The following is a 21,768-nucleotide window of genomic DNA, read 5'->3' as shown; positions in this document are numbered from 1 at the left end:
CGGTCGGGCAGAGTACGAGTCCCCCCAGGGACAGGCGGCCCGCCGTGTGAAGGAGAGGATAAGGGCCGTTGAGGCCCGTCTCACGGCGGAAATGGCGGCAGCGAAGGTGGTCGAAGCGGCGGCCGCAGAGGAGGAAGCCATCAGCGCCCGCATTGTGAAGCAACGACAGCGGGGAACACACACGCCCTCGCTCGTGAGCAAAATCGGGCGGTCCGTGCCATGGTCGGACTGCCACCGAAGGAGGACAGCGACGGTGAGGACAGCTCGGGCGACGAGCAGATCCGGCTCGATCCGTAATGCGTCTTCGACCGGCACTTCCGCGAGAAGGATGGCAAGGGTGCCTGAAAGGGCAGGGGCAGTCGTGGATGAACTCCACCATAGCCAAACATGCCAAATTTTGGTAGTCCAATGGCATGTTTAGTGCAGTGTGATGGAGTATCCGGATGATGCGTGTGCGTCGACGTAGTTGCGTGAGTTTGTATGGTTTTGAGATATGGTAATTAAGGTGTTCGGATATGGATTACATTTTTTGAGAAGTGCCCGGTCAGCGCCCGGGCGAGTCCGCGAGCGTTTGTGTGGCCGGATTTGCCAACTCCGGCTGTAGATGCTCAAGCGTCTACCCTGTACAAATAAGCACCGGTGCTTAAGAAATCCTGATTTATTTCTCTAAGCACCCCTCCTAAGCACCTCCCATTGTACAAGGCCTAAGGCCCTGTACAATAGAGGTGCTTCCACGGATGCTTAAGGGAAAAAACCGGGTTTTTTTGCTCCTAGGCGCTTGACTAGGTGCTTCAGAGAGGCAACAGAAGCCAAAGTTTGCTTCCGGTTGGCACTGATGCTTCAGCCTTTCGATGATAGACAAACAAACATTCTCTCTTTAATCATATGTATTAATCCAGCCTAAGCACCTGTACGAGGCACTGCCCATTGTAGGTGTCAATTTTTTTAGGAAGAAGCATACTCTCTCTCCTTAAGCATCTGTACATAAGCATTCCTCATTGTACAAGGCCTTAGGGTGTGTTTGGTAGTATGCATGAAGAGTGTATAGGCCTAAAAGTTCCCTATCCGACCCACTTTTCTTTATTTGGTAGACTGTATGGGCTCCCTCGGACATAGTCGAACCGATGCTAAAAAGGGCCTCCACATAGCTGAGTCCAAGCACCCCACACATGCCTGCCGGGTCGAGCGAGGCTGAGACCGCACAGGAGAAAAATCTCCCCCCGACCCACTTTCTCTCGAACGACCACCCCGCCCCTGCCCTCGCGCGACCCGCTCCCCCCTCCCCTCGCGCGACCCCATCTAACCTAGCCGCCAGCGCCCGCCCGCCGTCGATCCCCTCGCGCTACCCCGCCGCCGGGCCCCTGCTTCTTCAACCCCCGGTCGTCGTGTTGAAGGTGTACGTCGCCGCCGCCCCGCCCGTACGCCTGGCCGGTCCTCGACTCGTCGCCGCCCCGCCCCTGCTCCTGGCCGTCCTCAACTCGCCACCGCCACCGTGCTGAAGGTAGCAGATCCGCCCGTCCCTTCCCTTCCCCCTCCTTCCTCCTCTCTTCCTTCCCCTATCCGTCCTTCCTACCTCGGCTCCCCACCTTGAACAGGGTAGAGCTCTTGTTGCTGTACAGGGAAGAACAGAGAAGAGATCTTGTTCCTGACTCGGCTCCCCACCTTGAACAGGCTAGAGCTAAAGTGGAATAAGAGAGAATTGCTTATCATGCTTGTCATGCTGACAAAATTGCTTATCATAATTGGAATAGGAATTTATTGAAATATTTATCTGTGTTCATTGCTTGTCATGCTGAAAAAATTATGGTTATTATGTCTAATGTAATGTGAACCTAGTGATGCACTGCTACAATTCTGGCTTATTATGTCTTATGTTAATTGTTGAATTTTTTTCTTCACATTATCATCATTCAGATTATGTTGGCATAGTAATGTTTTATTGCTTGAATTGTTTTAGTTATCTCATCCAACATAAGGCAAAATATTCATTCATGCAGCATACCTCATGCAGTCTACCAAACACCGTCTCAGCACACCATGTCTTCTCTGATGCAGGCTACCAAACACAGTCTCAGCTCAGCATGCATCAGTACATACATTGCTACCAAACAGCTGCAGTTGCATGTATTTAGCATGTCTAGACTAAGCATGTCTCAAAGGGGAACAACTATGCTAGGGTGGGAATAGCTACCAAACACACCCTTAGCAGCTGGTTAAGCACTGGGACCGTCCATGCTTTCAAACCAGAAAAACCGGTCGAACCGTCCGGTTTTGGTCAAACCAAACCGGTGAACCGGGTGGTTTGCAGCGAACCGGTCGGTTTCATTGCCGATGCCAAAAATTGAGAGGAAAGGCTAAAAAAAAAATACTGATTTCCCCTCCCGCACGTTCCTGCCCCGCCTCCAATTCGCCTCCCCCGCCCTCGGCTCGATCCCCTTCCTGCCGCCACCCCCCGCCGGCCACAGCCCCGTGCCGCTGGCCGTTCCCGCCGGCCGCACCGCGCCTCCGCTGCAGCGAGTCCGCACCGCCGCCGGTCAAGGCTCGAATCCAGGCTCTCAGGGGCCGGCGTCGTTCGTCCCCAAGCTGTCCAGGGAGGCCGCTCAAGTACAAGGCTCTCCATTGGACGCCGCCGCTCGGCCGCTGTGCGCTTGAGTCAGGACCCCCAAGGTTCCCCGTCGCCGCTGCTGTTCGGCTCTCGCCTCCCGCGACTTTGTATGTTTCACTGTCCCGATTCTTTCCCGTACTCTGTTTTACGATGCTTCTGTTGTCCGTTGATCATGTGATGCTGTATAGAATTAGATATTAGTGCATATGCTCTATGTTGTTGCGGTTCAGTGTCCCGATTGGAGTTGCTGCTTGCTAATTTGCTATTGAAGTATTGGTGGCTTGATGCTTGTTGGCTGTTGCACCTAGTCATATTTTTGCGTGCTTGTATGCTGGATGGAGCCATGGTTGCATATGCGGACAAATTTGTTCGTCAAATAGTGACTTTCTGCTACGGATGGTTGGTACTTGGTAGCTTGTTGTAAATGTGTTCCTGCGCATCGCAAAAACTGATTGCCAGTACTATTAGTAATGTCAAACATAATTTGTATGAAAATGAATTGCATTGCTTCATACCTTCACGGGCGCAACCAAGTTTGGAGGAGAATCAGACAATGAGTTAATGTATATGAGCATTTCCAACATTTATGCAGGCCACCATCCCTATTGCATCGGCCACTCGCGAGCAGCGGCTGTTCCCATCTCTACGGGCGCCTCGCCAACCACGTGGGTGCTCGGAGATGGGTCGCCGGCTTCTTCTCCCCCACACGAGGAGGCTTATGTTGTTCCTGCGGCCGATGCGCTACTCCGCCTCCGCCACCGCCACCGCCACCGCTGGTTCTTTGCGCGACCCGCTCCACGTGTGCGTCGTCGGCAGCGGCCCCGCCGGGTTCTACACGGCCGAAAAGGTGCGGCCATTTGGTTCCCTTGTTTTTGCCTCTCTTTGGGGATTGGTTTCTTTGCTTATCCCGTGTCCTTTTCTTCATTGTGATAGTGTTTCAGTGCTTTATTCTGTGCTATAGTTGCAAAATTTCCCTGAATTCAGTTCTATGAAAATCTAAATGCTAAGGAGCAGTGTTAGCCGTGGAACTGTGTAGCTTAATAGTTCTTGGAAAATGAGATGTGGTCTGAAAGCTGGAACCTGCTGTTGCAACAAAACCTTAAACACGAAACCATGTTTTTACAGCAACGCATATGGAGTTTTCTCTTGCATATGTTGCAACAGGAGAAGGAAAAGAACATATTCAGGCTAAAGATCTTTCGAAGGGTTTTTGTTTCAGGAGTTACTTTAATTCTTTCTGCGTACTTGTTTGGTGTTCATTCGGTCTTTTGTTGATTATAAACAGATGCTAAAGGGTCGTGAAGGAGTGCGAGTCGATATTATTGACAGGTTGCCGACACCGTTTGGCTTAGTTCGTTCTGGAGTGGCTCCAGATCATCCAGAAACAAAGGTGAGCATTCCATTCTGTTCTCTTTTTTTGTGAATACGCAAGCGTATAGTTCCATTGATAGAGAGGGAAGAAAAAATAGTAGCTGTGACTCCCAAGCTACATGCACAAGAAGGCGTAGCCGGGAGCAGCAGGGAGCATAGGGCTAGGGGGTTGCTCAGCCCCAATACAGAAACTAGGCTACATCGAGAATGTTGTTAAGTCCTGTGGCTCCAGCCTTGACCCAAAGCTGTGCCTCCTCCTGATGTTGAGTGTAAGCTCCGCGGTAGATGGACACGCGTGGTCTTATTGTGAAAATAAAATGCAATAAATTTTAATCTACAGTAGCTACTACCGTAACTGCATGAAATTAAGAAACATGTTTTCTTTAGAGTTGGACAGGTGGTGTACTTCCTTGCATCATATTGAAGAAGTAATTCATTGGTTCAACCAATATCTGTACAAGTTGCTTTATCGCCTCGTGATTTTACCTGCCTTCTCAGTTGGCATACTATAGCACTAAATAAATCCCTTAGAAGATTAATTTTTCCATGTTCTTTCAACAGATTGTGGTAAACCAATTTTCTCGTGTAGCTGCGAATCCCCGCTGCTCTTTTTTTGGGAATGTAACACTTGGAAGTGATTTATCTCTATCAGAGCTTCGAAAGACATACGATGTTGTAAGTAGATGCCCATTGGTCTATCCTTTTTGCCAAGTAGCTATTTTTTCTGTTGCTATATCTCTATGAAGTTCGTTCTGGATAATGCTGACTTAGTATTACTGATTAACAGGTTGTTCTTGCTTATGGTGCAGAAAGTGATAGATCATTTGGTATTCCTGGGGAGGTATAGCATATTTTTGACTTCCTTAGTTAATCTTTATGCCACAGATTTTGATGGGCACAAGCATCATTTTAGATTTAGTCTTTCTTTTATTGGTCACTAATGGTACTTTGTTTGTTTAGCCTCGTCAGTGATTTATCATGTATACCACATGAGAGTAGAGTGCATATGGTACTTATATTGATATTATCACCAAAATAAAGAAACCACCAAAGTTTGCTTAATCATCTATCAATAATTGCACATGAAATAGTATCACTGGAAATACAAACTCAACTGGAACATGCTATTACGTGCTATAGGCATAGCATATAGTGTGTAAGCATGATTTTTTTTCTTTGTCGTGTCTGTGGGTTGGTTTATTCTTGATATCTTCTTTATATATATAGGACCTCAGAGGAATACATTCTGCTCGAGAGTTTGTATGGTGGTATAATGGGCACCCAGACATGTGCAACTTGGCACCTGACTTGACAAACACAGATTCTGCTGTGGTCCTTGGACAGGTATATGATTTTGGTCTTGTAACGGAATCACCATTTGAATTTCAAACAGTGTATCAACATTATGGCGTTGACAACAATAAAGTTACACACTCCTCAATTTTTCTTAACTTGAACTACATCCGGTCCATAATTTCATTCTAAATCAAGAGATTCATATTATTTCATTTAATCTTGAAGTACTATGTCACTATGTAAAATGGTAAAAGCAATTTAAGCTCCTTCGGTAGAGCAATCTTGTTTGAATTGTCATAACTCTGTTGCTGTTATAGGAAGTTTGTAATTTAGTGTGTTTATTACCCTTCTTCTGGGGTGAGTATTGTGCTTTATTTTTGTTTTCACAAGATTTTTGGAAAGAGATGTCCTTCTACGGGAACATAAACATGAGTGTTCCATCATATGCCCAATGTAATGTGTTTTTTTTGTCATGCTATTAATTATAATCAAGGGAAATGTTGCGCTTGATGTTGCCCGTATTCTTCTTCGCTGTACAACCGAGTTGGCTTCCACAGATATTGCTGATTATGCTTTGGATGCTCTCCGTAGCAGCACAATAAGGTATCCCTGATTTTGGTAGAAGACTTTCAATTGTTTTCAGCTCTTCTTTATGTTAGAATGATAATAAAATACTTGTGTTGCATTTGGCGGTTTATGTAAAGGAAGGTTTACTTGGTTGGGCGACGAGGCCCAGTACAGGCAGCTTGCACAGCAAAGGAATTACGTGAAATTTTGGGTAATTACAAAATGTGTAAGACTTAATACATTTTTTTCTTGAACACACACATCAATATGAGTGTCTTTTGTATTAGACTGACATCATGCTACATTCTTATTCTTAAACTGACATCATGTAGGTTTGAAAAATGTGAATGTTTACATCAAGGAGGCTGATCTTGCGACATCGCCTGCGGATAAGGTTTGTGCAGTAAAGTATGGCAGGCATTGCACATTGTGTTTTGTGACTGACCGGGTCACCATCTATTGCTTTCTTGCCCCATGAATCATGACTAGCCTAGTTTCTGAAACTCGACAAATTTAGGGATACGAATGTGTTGCTCTTTACCAGTGGCAGCTAGAGCCAGTTTTTGGCTGGCTTGAGCTGATTCTGCTCAAATCTGCTTCTTATTCTTGCACATGATCATGTTGGCTAAAATGTTGCTTGTAATATGGGAAAACTTTGTTATTGGAACCGAGGCACCTAGTTCTTTTAGCAGAAAGCATGTTGGTAGAGAAACCACTGCGTAGGGGACGGTGCAATAGGGAAATTGCATGGTGCGTGTGGGCTGTTAGGCAACATCTAGGATGGGGAGGGGCAGAGAGATGAAGGATAGTGAGCAATTGGTAGAAACTAGGGTTCTACCCGGTCTAGGGCGTAGCCTGTAGGGGAAGGAGGGAGGAGGGAGGAGGAGATTGCGCGGCGGCCGGCGGCTGGGCGCCGTCCTTGCGGCTGGTGCGACGGCGGCGGACGCAAGAGGTGGCTAGGGTTAGGTCTCCCGGCTCCCTAAGGGAAGCCGAGCAAATAATGATTGCTTCTTGCTTGATTAGATTGATACATCTCCTCTCCTTATATAGAGAGGTTTACTTGACTCCTAAGCAAACGATCCTAATAATGATAAGATAATTGGGCTAAGCCCCTAATAATGATAAGATAACTTGGGCCACAACCCACTGGGCTACACCCCTAATATGCCCTTAATAATGATATGATAACTTGGGCCACAACCCACTGGGCTAAACCCCTAATATGCCGGTCATAACACTTCTCCCCGCCTGCACAAACAGCTCGTCCTCGAGCTGTAAGATGGGGAAGCGCTTGCTGAACTCCTCAAGGTGATCAACCAGCGTCAAACACCTTCGCGACAGCTGGGGCGGCCAGGTCGGCGGCGACGGCGTCCTCCGGAATGTAGTCTGCAACCTCCAGGTAGAAGAGTTGCGGGCAGGCGTGTAGGGCTTGTCGCAGTTGAAGCACAACCCTTGGCGGCGACGCTCGAGTAGCTCAGCCGAGGTGAGCCGGCGGAACGGGCGCGCCGCGGTCGCGGCGAGGGGTGCCGCGGAAGCTTGAGTAGGCCGACCCTGCGCAGGATCTGGCCAGGGTAGCGACCCAGCGGCCCGGGACAGTGATTCCTGCTGGACGGCCACCGCGCGGCGCTCGAACGCCCGGGCGTAGTACATGGCCGTCTAGAGACCCTAGGGTCCCCGAAGCTCCACGTCCACGCGGATGTGATCCGGAAGTCCACCGACAAAGAGGTCGTCCCGCTGCTGCGCCGTCATGCCCGACGCGTGGCATGCCAGGGCCTGGAAACGGTCGGCTAAGTCCTGAACCGTGGAGGTGAAGGGAAGGCGGCCTAGCTCCGCCAGGCGGCTCCCGCGGATCGGGTGCCCAAAACGAAGGAGGCAGAGCTCGCGGAAGCGCTCCCAAGGGGGCATGCTGCCCTCGTCCTGCTCGAGGGCGTAGTACCAGGTCTGGGCTGCACCGCGGAGGTGGTAGGATGCCAGCCAAGTGCGCTCCGACGCGAGCGTGCGCTGTCCACGGAAAAACTGCTCACACTGGTTGAGCCAGTTAAGCGGGTCCTCTATGCCGTTATAAGTGGCGAAGTCGATCTTGGCGAACCGTGGCGGCGTCTGGGTCGGCGCGCCATGGCCGACTGGCTCGGCGGTGCGGAGCAGTGATGATGACGGCGCCCGGTCAACGGTGGGGAGGCCGTCGTAGGCCCCCGCGGAACCGAACGAGGCCCCAGACTGCAGCGTGGGTACCGGTGGGTCCCCGGCCTCCGTGTAAACTGGCGGTGGCGACGTCCTGGTTAGCCAGGCCGGGATCGGGGGGTGACGGTGGAAATCGGACCAGCTGGATCGGGAGGCCTCCCGGTGTGGACTGGCCCAGTCCGGAGCTGGGCAGCGGCGGTGGGAGCTGCACCGGCGCGGGGCGCTGGGGCGGGCGCGGGTGGCGCCGCGAGAACCGGCGCGGGCCACTGCGGCCAGAACGGCGCTGGGGCGGGCGGCGGCTGGAGCGACGGAGGGGCCCCGGCGATCGCCGCGGGTACCGAGTACCAGGGCAGGTGCAGCGGCGGCGGAGGCGGCCCGCTGGGGTGCCCCGCCTGGAACGGCAGCAGCGGTGGCCCGCCAATTGCAGGCGCGCCCTGGGACGGCCATGGCAGCGCGGGGTGGCCGTAGGCGGCGGTAGTCGCAGCCGGCGGAGGTGCGTGCGGTCCGGCCAGGTACAGATGGATGCCCTGGACGGCCGTCACGAGATCCCGCAAGATGCTGGTGACTTCTTCCGGCGTGAAAACGGCGGTTGTCGGCGCAGCGGAGGTGACCGGGGCCGGCGGCGTGGGGGAACCGGCGGTGGTGACGGTGACCGGGGCCGGCGGCGTGGGGGAACCGGCGGTGGTGACGGTGACCGGGGCCGGCGGCGTTGGGGAACCGGCGGTGGTCATCGGTGCGGTGGTGATGATTGGCAGCGGCGGCGTTGGCGTTGACGAAGACATGATCGAGCCCGAGTCTCTGGATACCAAATTGGTAGAAACTAGGGTTCTACCCGGTCAAGTAAACCTCTCTATATAAGGAGAGGAGATGTATCAATCTAATCAAGCAAGAAGCAATCATTATTTGCTCGGCTTCCCTTAGGGAGCCGGGAGACCTAACCCTAGCCACCTCTTGCGTCCGCCGCCGTCGCACCAGCCGCAAGGACGGCGCCCAGCAATGATAAGATAATTGGGCTAAGCCCCTAATAATGATAAGATAACTTGGGCCACAACCCACTGGGCTAAACCCCTAATATGCCCCTAATAATGATAAAGATAACTTGGGCCACAACCCACTGGGCTAAACCCCTAATATGCCAGTCATAACAGCAATGGCCATTTATCATTAAAAATCCTGCACTTCCCTTTTATTTTCTGTGAGCACTAGAACATCAGGTAACTAATTTTAGTGAAGAAATATTGGAAGTGTTTTGTGTATACATAAGATCAGCTATTTAGCTAGAATGTGTTACTGAACCCATAAAAAAAGGTTGGTGTATTTACTGCTTCTGGAGAAAGTGCAGCACTCAAAACTGTTGGGATTCAGTTGACAATTAGCATTTAGCAGCATTCTGTCCATTTTGGTTATGTGCTGAGATTGACACTGGCCAATAAATGTTTACAGCTCTTGGTTGCAACAGTTACAAACCAACCTTTGCTAATATTTAAATCACAGTGCTGTAAAACTTGTTACTCGTACATGTCCGTCACTATGGTATTTGCAAACATGCTGCTAAATTGACTTTCTGAATGTTCCCTCCACCTTCTCTGATGTGGTCTTCTCGCTTGTGATAAAAGAAATCTGATATCTCATTGCAGGAGGAGATGAGGAATAGTAGAATAAAAAGACGGGTGTATGAGCTGCTATCGAAAGCTGCTACCGTGCATCAGGAAAACAACGATAATGACCGAAAGGAGCTTCATTTTGTGTTTTTTAGGAAACCTACCAAATTTCTCCCTTCAGAAGATGGTTCCACGGTTGGTGCTATGGAACTTGAAAAGACTCTCTTAAAAGGTCAGATGTAGGGAGTATTCTTGATTATTTTTGGGTATAAGTTTTGGCGATTTGTTTTGGGTACAAGTTTTGACAGTTAGTTTTGTTGGCTCTATAGATGATGGAGCAACTGGAAAGCAGGTGGCAGTTGGAACTGGTGAGTTTGAAGAACTAAAATGTGGGTAAGTGCTTTAGCTCATATTTTCTTGAATTTTTATGTGACCAATTAACTCTAGGTTTCTAAGGCCCATCTTAAGTATCTATCTTCTTCTTAGAATTGTTTTGAAGAGTATTGGTTACAAATCCTTGCCAATAGAAGGTTTGTCCTTCGACAAATACAGAGGTGTGTGGTATTGCCTTCTTATTTACAGCCCTTTCTAATCCATAAAGAAGTTTTTAATGTTTGTTTAACACTATTTGTTGCAGGAGTTGTCCCAAATTTGAGGGGCAGAGTTCTGTCCAGTGAATCAGAGACTGCCACGGTGGAGCCAGGACTGTACGTGGTAGGATGGTTGAAGAGAGGACCAACTGGGATTGTTGCTACAAATCTCCATTGTGCCGAAGAAACGGTATGTACTTTAAATCATAATAATAATAATACCATGGTGGAACTGCCCTTAAGATATCTTGGTATTTTGTTGGCTGCTTTTCTTCCAAACAATTCCTAGGCGCACGTCGCGATATGAAGCGTGATCATGCAAATTTCTGTGCTGTAGAAATAATAATTTAGCTACACTTTCAGCTGCTTTATTTGACACCTCCCCTTTTCTGCCCAGCACACAAATCGGCATGTTTTTGGCTTATGGTTTGTGTGAAGCTTCGTGCTTCATCCCCGTAATATGTACATCATGGAATTTGGCCAGAATGTTGAAAACATTAAAATGTGATTTTATTTCACACCCAACTCAGAAAAAACTTATTCAGCATCAAGGTACGACGTAATTTGTCGATTTATAATGGTGTTGCCAAGCAAGCTGCTCGATGAAATTTGTCTTTGAGGAACTGTTCTAAATATTAGTTGATTGACAGGTGGATAGCATCCTTGAAGACGACAGGAAGGGCTTGTTCACGGACCCATCTGGTCCGAAAAGGCAAGGCCGGCGGGGACTACTTGAGATTCTGGAACAGAAGAATGCCCGCTACGTGCCGTTTGATGGCTGGGAGAAGATCGACACCAAAGAGAAGGCGGACGGCGAGCTGAAGAACAAGCCTAGGGAGAAGATCACCAGATGGAATGAGCTCCTGGAAGCCGCAAGGGAGGGTTGATTGAAGGGCATCGAACGGGGCTGCTGGTTCAGGCGTAAACCGAATCAAAGAAACAGACTGCGAGGCACAATCTGCAAACTGAAAGAACAGCCAATCACGTACATACCGATGAGCCAATGAAAGTCAAGTGCTAATAATGCAGTCTTAGCAGTGAATCACTCGTACGCATACACAGTACTGCCAATCCTGGTTAAAATCCCCAAAAGGCTCGACCACTGCAGCCACATGAAACGATTGTAGTCCTGAGGAGTAGAACTGCTATATGAACTTTGCCACTTCATCTAATCATGGGCATTTCTTTTGATTTTTTTTTAGAAAAGGAGGATGACCCCCGGCCTCTGCATCTGGGTGATACATTATTCTCATAAGACCTTACAAAGCCAAAAAACAACAAGACTAAAGCCACTGTCTAAGCAACAACTATTGCTACACCTATTCAATTGATGAAGGGTGCAGATAGTCTGGGCCTAATACCAAATAGACATCACAGCCAAACCTAAACATCTAAGACCTGAGGTCCCAATCAGGACGCCTGCCTGGTATGGGGCACCTACCAGTCCGGCGCACTCCTCAACCAGGACGCCTGCCGGGTATGAGGCCGCCGTAGCCACCTGCCACCAATCCATCTTCAAAGTTGTACTGTTGCATATACCGTGCCAGGTCTCTCTGCCATCGACGCCACCACGACGCCCGACAGCGTCGTCCTCCTGCACGAATCCATCCTCCCACAGCGAACTCCGAATCTGCACTGCGCCACGCCGTCAAGATCCGTCGCCATCAGTGTGTAGGATGAATCATCGCTCCACCAAAGAATCCGTCTTCTGGTCCCTCGATCACGTGTGTACCTCCAAGAATGATGCACTCAAGGGAGGAACGACACCAGAGCGCCGCCGTCATCCGATCATCCGATCTAGGGTTTCCCCCGGAGGTAGCAGAGAGTGGCCTTGAACTTCTCCACGGCGATGCCTTCAAGAAGGGAACGACGCAGATAGCGCCGCCACCGCCGGCCTTAGCAGACGCCGAAGGCAAGTTTTTACCCAGATCAGTTCGAAGGGATCCAACTCTCGTGCACGGGCCGCCGTCACCACCAGGCAGAACCCTGGAACACTAGCAGATCAGCGAGCCGCCGGCACCACCGCATCTAGATCGCCGGCCACGCCGGGCCGCTGCCATCCCCCGCGCCGTCCGGGTCAGAGACTGAGCCGCCGACCGCGCACAAGGACCGCCGACGCCTGCACACGCCGGAGCGCCGTCAAGAGCCCAGCGCCCGCCACCGCTTGCCGAGGGCCGCCGCCGCGCGCCCCGAGCGGACTCCCACGCACATCAGGGGAAACCGCGAGCGTGAGCCCTGCCATCGCCCCCAAGCCCGCGCCGCCAACAATCGCCGCGATCCACCCGTGCCAGATCCAGCGAGTCGTGAGAGAAGAGATCCCGCCGCTGCCGACGCCGACCGGGCTTTGCCCGGCAGCGCGCCCCGGCGGCGGCGAGGAGGAAAGGTCGGGGGAGGGACGAGGACGCGGCGGCGATAGGGTTTCCCCCGGTCGCAGCGTAGGGGCATTTCTTTTGATGGACGAATATTTTCAGTCCACGCTAATTCTAAAAGTTATAATGCTCCAAAGAAGTAACTAGAGCAAAGGGCTTCAATATCCTGTACTCCCTCTGTAAACAAATACGAGTGTTTAGAATCACTAAAAAGTAAAAACGCTCTTATATTTCTTTACGGAGGGAGTACGTACTATGCTATGAGCCTGCATCACCGAAAAGAATTTTATCATACTTTAGAGCTGCATTGTTGCGGTGTCTGCAGCCCGACGGTGATCGTACTGGCGGCTGGGGTTCTACCGAGAGAAGAAGACGAGCAGGGATTCTACGGGGAGAGCTCCAACCTGCTCGCAGCTCCAGCCAGATTCGCCGTGGAACGCCTGACGTCTGATACCAGTTGTAATGCCTGATACATCTAACAGCCATTGGCCGCCGGCGACCGCCGTGACGCGAGCGAGGGAGGGGTAAGCAGTGCTTCGCGGAAAGCAGAGGAACCAGGATTACAGAGGCGCCAAGTTCAGTTTCTTTCTATTTCTTTTTCTGTCCTTTGCCATCCGGCTTGCAGTAAGTTAAATCGACAATTCAGTCCACACGCCCGACACAGATTCAGAAACAAGTTACGGCCGAACGCCACACACACACACACACACACACACAGGCTCATTCAGATCCTATGGTTTCGCTTGACGTTGGCTGGGCTGGTGGCTGCGGACATGGAACAACTCTTGGCTGTTACAGAGAGTTCATTTCTGAATATCTCCTAGGTTTCATGACGCTGCCCGCTCTGATGTCTGCTTCTCCTTGTCTTCCTCTCCCAAGAGTTTCCTCCGTTGCTGCATAAAGAACAAGAATTTGAATCTGATAGTGTAGTGTCAGTGTTGGAGTAGATTCTGGTGGCTCATTGAAGTAGTGAACTTCAGTAGACATGCAAGATATCTCTAGAACTTCAACTTCTGCTATTAAAACATGTGAGAACCCAACCTCCGTCCGAAATTACTACCCGTTTGAGCGACAAGTAATTTCGGATGGAGTACTACATGACCATCAGAAATTCAGAACCAAACCAATCTTGATCTTAGCTAACTAGTGGATTTGACTGTCATCCAGTTGCTGATTACCTTGTAATGCAGGAAGCCAATCAGCGAATGTGAATTCGGGGAACGAGCTGAGGTCGCGTACGGCTACTCGGAAAACGTCGGTGAGCACGGTCTTGGACTGCAGCATCACGGCCTTGAGGATCTCTTTGCCCTGCAGTTGCACCATCAGATCAAACACGTGACCTGCATCGCTCAGTTCCAAGATGAAAATGGAAACGGAACAGTAGTAATTAAGCCACCTCCTTCAACCCAAGCTGCACGTCGAGCTCCCGGAGTGAATTGCAGAAAACATCGACATTGAAGACGAGGTTTGCAAAAATTACACTTCTACAGTTTTGTGCCAAAAACCACTAATTCCGAGGCTATTTTTTTGCAAAAAACACTAGTCGACGGCTTAGGCCATTTTGAGCATGATTATGACAGCTGGGTCCCGCTGGACAGGGTGACGTGGCAAATAAAAAAGCCAAATCACATCCCGATACAATTTTGTTTGACAAAAAGATCCCTAAAAAAACGCAATCGGGTCCTCGTGACATTCATCTCCAGTGGTGGAGGCCGGCCGCCACTCCCTCCCAGGGCGCGGCCGGCCGCAGAAGCCGGAGCAGCAGCTCCTTTCGCCGGCGACAGTGCCGGGCGGGGGCGGCGGAGGCCGATGTGGGGCACGACATGGAGCAGCCGCGGAGCTCTGTGCCTCCCTGTCGACCAGCCATATGCAGCAGCAGCGCCGGCCGCGAGCAGCAGCGGCGAGGGAAGTGAGCAGCAGCAGAGACCCCGGCCGCTCACGGGAGCGAGCACCGGCGGCGCCGGACGCGAGCAGCAGCCGCGCCAGCCGTGCGTGGGCGCGAGCACCGGCTCGGGCCGCAAGCAGCAGCAGCCGCGCCGGCCGCGCGTGGGCGCGAGTAGCGACGCTGTGGGCGGGCGGCATCGGCAATGGGAACGAGCAGCAGCAGCCGCCCCGGCCGCGTGTGGGCGCGTGCCGCGACGCCATGAGTGAGCAGCAGCAGCCGCGCCGGCCACGCATGGGCGCGTGCTGCGACGCCGTGCGCGAGCAGCAGCGGGGACGGGAACGAGCAAGAGAAGCCGTGCCGACCGCGTGTGGGCTTGAGTAGAGGCGCCGGCGGCCATGCTCTAGGTGAGCTGCTCGGGGTGGCTTGCACACCGGCGAGCTCAAGCTCCACCGGCCCACGTGACATGAGTCAACAGTGAGAGGAGGAGATGGAACCTTATCCTCTCTTTTTTTAATGAAAAAGAAAATATTATCCTCTTAGGCTCTTTTACAACGTAGTCCCTTCTTTTATGTCCATTTGTAATTTGTTATGTCGTGCCACGTAACCCTGTCCAGCGGGACCCACCTGTCATAATCGTGCTTAAAACGGTCTAAGCCGCCGACTAGTGTTTTTTACAAAAAATTAGCCTTAGAATTAGTTTTTTTTGGCACGAAACTATAAAAATGTGGTTTCTGCAACCCTTCAATGTCGATGTTTTCTGCAATTCACTCAGCGCCCGACGTCCGCGGCGCCGAGGGCCGGGCACAGCGCGACCAGCTCGCCGGCCGACGACGGGTGGACCTGGAGGTCGTCCGTCACGATGTACCTCGTCGCGGCGTCGCCACGGACGAACCCCTCTGGCGCGCCCGCCGCACCCGTCTCGCCGTTGCCGGCCGTCGATGAGGACCTGGGCGCCGGCGGCACGTACCGCGCCTCCAGCGTCATCTCGTCGCCGCAGGACGGGCACCTGGTGCCCCTCTCGTCCGTCACGTTCCTGCCGCAATCGAAGGTGTAGATGCCCGTAGGGCAGGTGTAGAGCTCCCTCCGCGGGTGGAAGCTGTGCTCGACGCGCGCCGGCGGGGAGAGCACGGTGGGGTAGAGGAGCGCCCTCTTGTCGGCCGCGCCGGGCTGGACGTGCGCCGGGTCCAGCCGCTCCACGCTGGCGTAGAGGTTGCCGACGGAGCCGCCCGCGCCGCCGAGCGGGACGAGCAGCCGGTCCGCCCGGCCCAGCGGCAGGGCCAGGAGGGAGAAGAGGAAGTCGACCACGTCCTTGCCGGCCTCCGCGAACACCACGCGGCGCGCGCCCGCGTCCACGAACAGCTTCATGCTCGCCGTCGAGCCTGCTGCCGCCATTGTTGGCGTGGAGTGGCTCGGGCTGTCCCTCGTGCTGCGGGCGTCCTCCATTGGCGCGGCGCGCGTGCACGCTAACTACTACACGTGTGCACCGTGGCGAGTGAACTGAGAAAGAGAGCGATGCGAGATCAGTAAATGTGCAACTGCAAAATCGACGGCCGGGATTCTGTCGACAGCATCCTCTACAAGTTCATAAAAAAAACAGCATCCTCTACGCCATTAGTGAAACCTCGATCATCTCACGTACAAACAGTACTACTCCCCCGTAAACTAATATAAGAGCGTTTAGATCACTACTCTTCCATTAGTCAACGATTAGTCTCCCTAATCCGACAACTCAGCAATAGTACTATTAACAGCTTGCAAAACGATCCTAACTATGGAACGGAGGGAATAGTATATACTACTCCTTTTATTAAGTTTTTTAAGATGTTTCAGATGATTCAGACAGCTCTCAAAACAGTTTAAAATTAGCGGTCTAAAACATCTTATAAAAAGAAACAGAGGGAGTAGTACAATGTGCTGCTTTGATCAAACTTTTTTTTTTCCTTTCTGAGCGGGATGTGCTAATTCGGCATGCACCATGCGACTAGCATAGAAAAACAGCCACGGGTAGAAAAATAGAAAAAAATTATCTGAGCCATCAGTTCCAGGATGGGTGGTCCAGATTGTAGTGGATGGAAGTGACAGCACACGTGCTAGCTTCTTTGCACAGAACCTCCCACTTGTACTCGTTTTCCTTTCAGAATCTGCTTCTTCCTTCATCCGATAGCAGCAGCACAGCCCAAAATTCCCCAATCTAGCTTGACTGCCAGCCGCCTCCTGGATCAACCCTCTCGCTCATCGTCCTCCAGCTTGCCGACCGTGGCGGAGGTCCAGATCCGGTGCCTACCTGTGCGAGTACGGCCAGTAGAGGTGCCGTTCCAGCTCCTGGTCGTCTCGTCACCGTCGGTGCTGCTCTGGCGGATCTCGCCCTGTTCCAAGCCGCGACCTTGTGCGAACAAGCACTTCAGGATACTCTGCTCCGGCGGTCAGAGGTTGACCTCGCCCCTTACTTCTTCCTACCCCAACCCGCCATTCTCCACACGTTGCGCCCTACTCCTGTGCGGCTAGCTCGGCCACCCACCGACGCCAGAGAAGAAATCTCGGGTCTTAAGGTATGGTATCTGCTGAAGCTGCTACCAATTTCAGATTTAATTCTAGAGCATTTTACTTAGAAAGTACTCCTTCGTTCAAATTTGACTACGACTGTCCATATCATGTGCATAATATTTTCATTTATAGTTAATTAGTTACTTGAGATCTTCCAGTGAAAAAAAGTACTCTCACTTTAATTTGTGCTAGGAGCATCTGTTGGATTGCTGTTGAACACTGTATAATTTTGTTTCTTTTCACCAAGGTATCCTGGGAGGAGATTTAGAAAGATTTAGAAATTCTGGATCTCTGGAAATGATATGAATGGCTGCATTTAAAATTTTAAACATATGGACATATAGTGTAGATGATACAATTTGATTGTGAGTAGCAGTAAATTGGAAGCTTAAAACGGTTTTTGAGCAAAGGCTATATTAAGCAAGAAATGCCTGAACAGTACAATAGCTAACCTGCTAGCGTCACACTATGTTATACATAGATAGAGAGGGCTAAAGGAAATCGCGCAGGACAGAAAATCCATTAATGCAACATAATAGCTATATTGCCAGCATATATGCTTACAACTTTTCGATCAAGCTAAAAATAATTCTCAGTTTAGTATGTACTCGCACTTTTTTGAGCCAATTTCAGTTAGTTGGGAGAGGCCTTTATTCAGTGTTGATTTTCCATAACAAGAAACAGAAATTCTGTCAACTAATCTCACATACTACGTGTTAAAGTATCTGAATGTGAAGTGCTTGCTGGAACAAGACTGGAATGTATTACACACTTGCAAATATGTGGCACTTCATTGATTTATGGGAGTTCACTATCTATTTGGATTTTGACGTAGAACACAATTTCTGCTCTCGGTGTGATGGACAGATCGGAGCTCGTCGACTAGTGCTAAGCTCGGCCTCCGTTGTTCTGCTGTTGCATCTCAATCTGAAATGCAGGGAAGTAGTATTTTACATATGTCATGGCCTACTGGAGTGTCCGAACAATAGTTGTTGAGCTCTTTTCAGCAAAAAAAAGTTTGTGTTCGTCTCTTTCTTAGGTCAGTTGTGGCAAATGGCGTACGAAGCTGGACATAATGATTTCCTCTCTTCTGAATATATGATGTTTAATATATGTATCTAACAGACTCATATTTATTTGGTGTGCTTAACTAGGTGGATTGAACCGATGAAGTTTATATAGAGTCGCCTTCAGAAAAAAAAAAGTTTATATAGAGTCCGTGGAGGTTGTCATCTATTCCAGCAGATGAAGGTCGATTAGCAAGTCACTACAAAAGGAAGGCAAGATCATATATCTTTTCTGTCATACATCAATCCTTAATACTTGGTTTTCCTGGAAATGTACTAAAAATGATCTATGTATGCCTCTTGTGTTGTGTTCTCATGTACTCGATTACTCAAATGCTTGTTGAGATATAATGTACCATCAGTCCTTAATACGCGGGCTACCTGGGAATGTACTACAAAAGATCTGTGTATGCCTTTTGTGTTGTGTTCTCATGTACTCGAATACTCTGTTGAGCGGGCACTTCGGTCCTTTATTTTCTCATGCACTCAGGTTATCGTGTACGCATGTAGTTCCGCTTGATATGGGGTGGTTTAATTTTCTCATGCGCTCAAATATTTTTGATATATGTTGGTCTTTTTGTAACCAGCATATTCAACTCTCTTGAAAAATAAGGACTTAAATGTGCATGGATCTCATGCAGCAACTATTTGCAAAGATTTTATATCCAACTAAGAGGAGAGGGTAATCACCACTGTGCATATCTGAAAATAAACTAATTTTAAAAAGACCTGAGATTGTACTGCAAAAGAGCAGTCATCAACGCTGCCAGCTTTGAAGAATAGTCGTATTACCAAGGACAAAACGATTGGATATGAGGAAGTCGAGGTGGTTATTGCAAAAGTCAAGTTTTTATATCTAACGAGTATCAGGGGGGTTTTCGTGAAATGTACATTGAGTGGCCTGAGGTGCTCCACTAGAATCTGAGCCATACATGCCTGATCTGATGGCCCATATTATTTTTTCTATTTTTGTACTACATGCCCAGATTCTATCCTAGTTGCTCCCCCATGGTTACGTACCTCCGTCCATGGTTCGGTGTTGCTTTAGCTCCAGTCGAATTACTCTTCGATCTATGCAGTCGTTTCTTCGCCGGATAAATGATTCACCGGAAGGCAGTGGTTCATGCCGGAGACGGTGCACCCAGGCGCCGCATGCGTGGCCGCCGACGCCGTGATCAATCGAGAGGAGGAAGCGCGGTGTAATTAGCCCTAATCTATCGGACGGGTAAATCGTCCGTGGTGTGATCGTGTGGTAGGCCGCCCATCCAGCCCACGCAAAAGAAGAACCTAAACACACAAAAATGAGCTCTAAAAAAACATAAATTTAACGTCTTCTCAAAAAATAAAAAGAATAGCTATTCCATCTAGGATATAAAAATTAAATAAATAGTACATGCATAAGTAAAGGACCCCAATATCTGGCGTTCGGTCGTCAGGAGGAGCCTCCAATCAAATGTATTCGTTCGCCTGGGGAAGATCCTCCAGCGGTGAGGGCCATGGTGACCCCCAGTTGGCCCAGAGGCCCACTAAATAGTTTCTTTAGAAAATAAAAAAAATGCCACAAAGGTTGCCAAGTTCCTAGTCATCAGCCAAAAAGCTTCGTGTGCAAAAAAAAGTGCCACTAAAAAATACCACCTCTCAATATTTAAAATGCCACCCTCTTAAAATAATAAACATGTCATCCTCACAATAATAAAATGTACATTTTATTATAAAATTAAAATGCATGCTCTTATAAATAAAATTGTCATCCTCTAATAATAAAAATGCCATCCTCCTATCTTATAATAAAAAATGTCATCCACTTAAATCATAAAAATTCCATCCTTACAATAATAAAAATGGCATCCTATTGTATAATAAAAAATACATCCTCTTATAATAAAAAATGTCATCCTCTTACAACAGAACTACTCTATGAGAAAGTAAAAACATCGGGATTTTTGGACGAATTGAAAAGCAAAAAAGATTCAAAATGCCAAGTTATATATAAAAATTGGTTTTAACACAAATGTTCACGAGACACCTCTCTAGCCCATTGGCAAAAAAAGCCCCGCGCTCTCGTGAGAGGTCGCGAGACAGCAAACCAAACGTAGCAGAGTTGATCGGATTTCTTGTGGTGGAATATGTCCACCTCAATTTAAGTCTTCAACTTATCACGAGTGCTTGTACTTTCCTGAATTTATTTCAATTCTTTCAGTGGTATGTGACGTGCCCATTAGATGAGATTTTACCTATCAAAACAAGGTCTACCGATAGCAGTATGCATTGAAAACGACATGTCGTGCGCCATAGTAGATAGTACGGTGGTTTTAAGAGCATGTTGATCATATTTTGTTAATACTTACCAAAGTCACGTACCTTTGAAGTTCCTAAATATTTTAAGGAATTTTTTTAGAAACTGGCATCTCTATGTGCAATATGATAATTTCAGAGTGCTACATAAACCAAAAAATTAGTTGTGAACTAAGCATATAGTTTGGATATTTAGGTTCTTTTGGTGGAACCAACCCACATGGATTTAAGCTTCAAAATATCAGATATTGGGTTCGTATCGGTTTGGCTTTGACATATCAGATGTCGGGTATCGGGTGATATCACACGATATGTAGATATATCGGAGTAAACATGTCTAGTTTTTTCTCATTATGTTTGTTCAGAATGTTTAGTTTTAGTAAAACATAATGTATGATGTCAATGCTTTAACATAACACTTTTAGATTCCTAGTTTATTAACTTGTTGATTAAGAAACTATTAAGGAAAGATTCACAAAATCCTTACTCTATGATTAAAAATAATATGATATATATGCATCTGTATGAAACATTGTGCATGACTTTGATAATATATAAGGCAACATATCTTGCGAATCCGAGCTATTTCTGTTGGAAATATGAGCAATTTACCATATGATTTAATCCATAGAAATATTAGATAAAACATGACTATTATAGCAGAGATAGAACAAGTCATGCAATCTAATAGAGAGAAGGCAAATAGCATCTACACATGTGAACTAGAATAGAACACATCTAGAACAAATACTAGAAGAAGAAATTGTAGCAGGATCTCGAACAAAAGGAACATGAACACGTATTGTGATGCGGCAGTAGCAGTAGCGTTGGCGTTGACGTTGTCACCCATGTCGTCGAAGAGGTCGTCGACGTCGGGGAAGAAGTCGTCGTTGGGGAAGTGGTCGTCCGCGTCCGAGGTGTCCGTGATGAACAGGTCAGTAGTCGTGCAGAGCGCTCTCCAAAAACTTTATCACCCCTCTCCCGTATATGACTCAAAGAGGTGGGTTTCGAAGGCCTACTGTCCTTACCTGCGATGCACGCCGCAAGCCAGGATGGGGAAGATCGTAGTAGTAGCTCAGAGCTCAGGAACTCGATGACGTGAGGAAGGTGTTGCTCTAGTGTGTCTCTCTAGAGACGAGCGACCTCTCTTTTATAAGCACAGGAGAGGGAGGCGAACGGGCAGCGACGGGAGATGAAACGAAGAGATGGAGACAGCAGCCGAAGGGATGCACCGTTCGCATTCAATCTCCACTATAGCAAAAAAATAGCTTTCGTGTGACCTTTAGTATACCAGTCGTGCGCAGCAAAAATTTAGACAACGACTCGGCTCATTCCCGCAACCCGCGGCGCGTCGTGCGAGGCGGGCGGCGGAGGAGGAGCGCGCATGAATGTCTCTC

At 49.0% G+C, this 21,768-nt stretch overlaps 1 protein-coding gene and 2 long non-coding RNA genes across 10 annotated transcripts; 2 read left to right on the top strand and 1 right to left on the bottom strand.

Annotated features, from left to right (window-relative positions):
- Positions 1–1,160: 1,160 nt before the first annotated feature.
- Positions 1,161–11,383, top strand: LOC109777158 (NADPH:adrenodoxin oxidoreductase, mitochondrial). 8 transcript variants are annotated; one of them, XR_012204362.1, is made up of 16 exons: positions 1,171–1,501; positions 2,056–2,712; positions 3,198–3,452; positions 3,891–3,995; positions 4,538–4,651; positions 4,764–4,817; positions 5,204–5,320; positions 5,766–5,875; positions 5,977–6,050; positions 6,172–6,233; positions 9,658–9,853; positions 9,951–10,014; positions 10,108–10,175; positions 10,259–10,401; positions 10,609–10,763; positions 10,862–11,383. XR_012204362.1 is itself a non-coding variant. In XM_020335808.4 (15 exons), the coding sequence occupies exons 3-15, from the start codon at positions 3,285–3,287 to the stop codon at positions 11,096–11,098; spliced, it is 1,512 nt and encodes a 503-aa protein (XP_020191397.1). In that variant the 5' UTR covers positions 1,161–1,501; positions 2,056–2,712; positions 3,198–3,284; the 3' UTR covers positions 11,099–11,383. The 8 variants fall into 8 exon arrangements, 5 of the variants coding, with proteins under 5 accessions (XP_020191397.1, XP_020191395.1, XP_073366171.1 ...); XR_002236227.4 differs by having other exon boundaries at positions 5,977–6,065; XR_012204363.1 differs by lacking the exon at positions 2,056–2,712 and having other exon boundaries at positions 1,161–1,501.
- A 1,757-nt stretch (positions 11,384–13,140) lies between these two features.
- On the bottom strand, positions 13,141–14,954 carry LOC109777156 (uncharacterized). Its single transcript, XR_012204360.1, has 3 exons — positions 13,977–14,954; positions 13,759–13,888; positions 13,141–13,473 (listed from the first exon to the last, which is right to left on the bottom strand). It is a non-coding gene; the product is annotated as an uncharacterized lncRNA (long non-coding RNA).
- A 260-nt stretch (positions 14,955–15,214) lies between these two features.
- Positions 15,215–18,486, top strand: LOC120976518 (uncharacterized). The gene is made up of 3 exons (XR_012204361.1): positions 15,215–17,014; positions 17,877–18,048; positions 18,164–18,486. It is a non-coding gene; the product is annotated as an uncharacterized lncRNA (long non-coding RNA).
- Positions 18,487–21,768: the final 3,282 nt, after the last annotated feature.

Source organism: Aegilops tauschii, chromosome 3, assembly GCF_002575655.3.
Source record: "Aegilops tauschii subsp. strangulata cultivar AL8/78 chromosome 3, Aet v6.0, whole genome shotgun sequence".
Lineage (NCBI taxonomy): Eukaryota > Viridiplantae > Streptophyta > Magnoliopsida > Poales > Poaceae > Aegilops > Aegilops tauschii.
Note: the sequence above shows the minus strand (reverse complement) of the source record. Positions and strands in the feature narration are given on the sequence as shown.

What these genes read in the sequence shown, in the direction of transcription:
- LOC109777158 (XM_020335807.4), top strand. Translation starts at nt 3,285, where the DNA reads ATGGGTCGCCGGCTTCTTCTCCCCCACACGAGGAGGCTTATGTTGTTC. An exon ending in CTCCGTAGCAGCACAATAAG is followed by an intron (nt 5,876 to 5,976) that starts GTATCCCTGATT and finishes GTTTATGTAAAG; the next exon opens with GAAGGTTTACTTGGTTGGGC. An exon ending in TGAAAAGACTCTCTTAAAAG is followed by an intron (nt 9,854 to 9,950) that starts GTCAGATGTAGG and finishes TTGGCTCTATAG; the next exon opens with ATGATGGAGCAACTGGAAAG.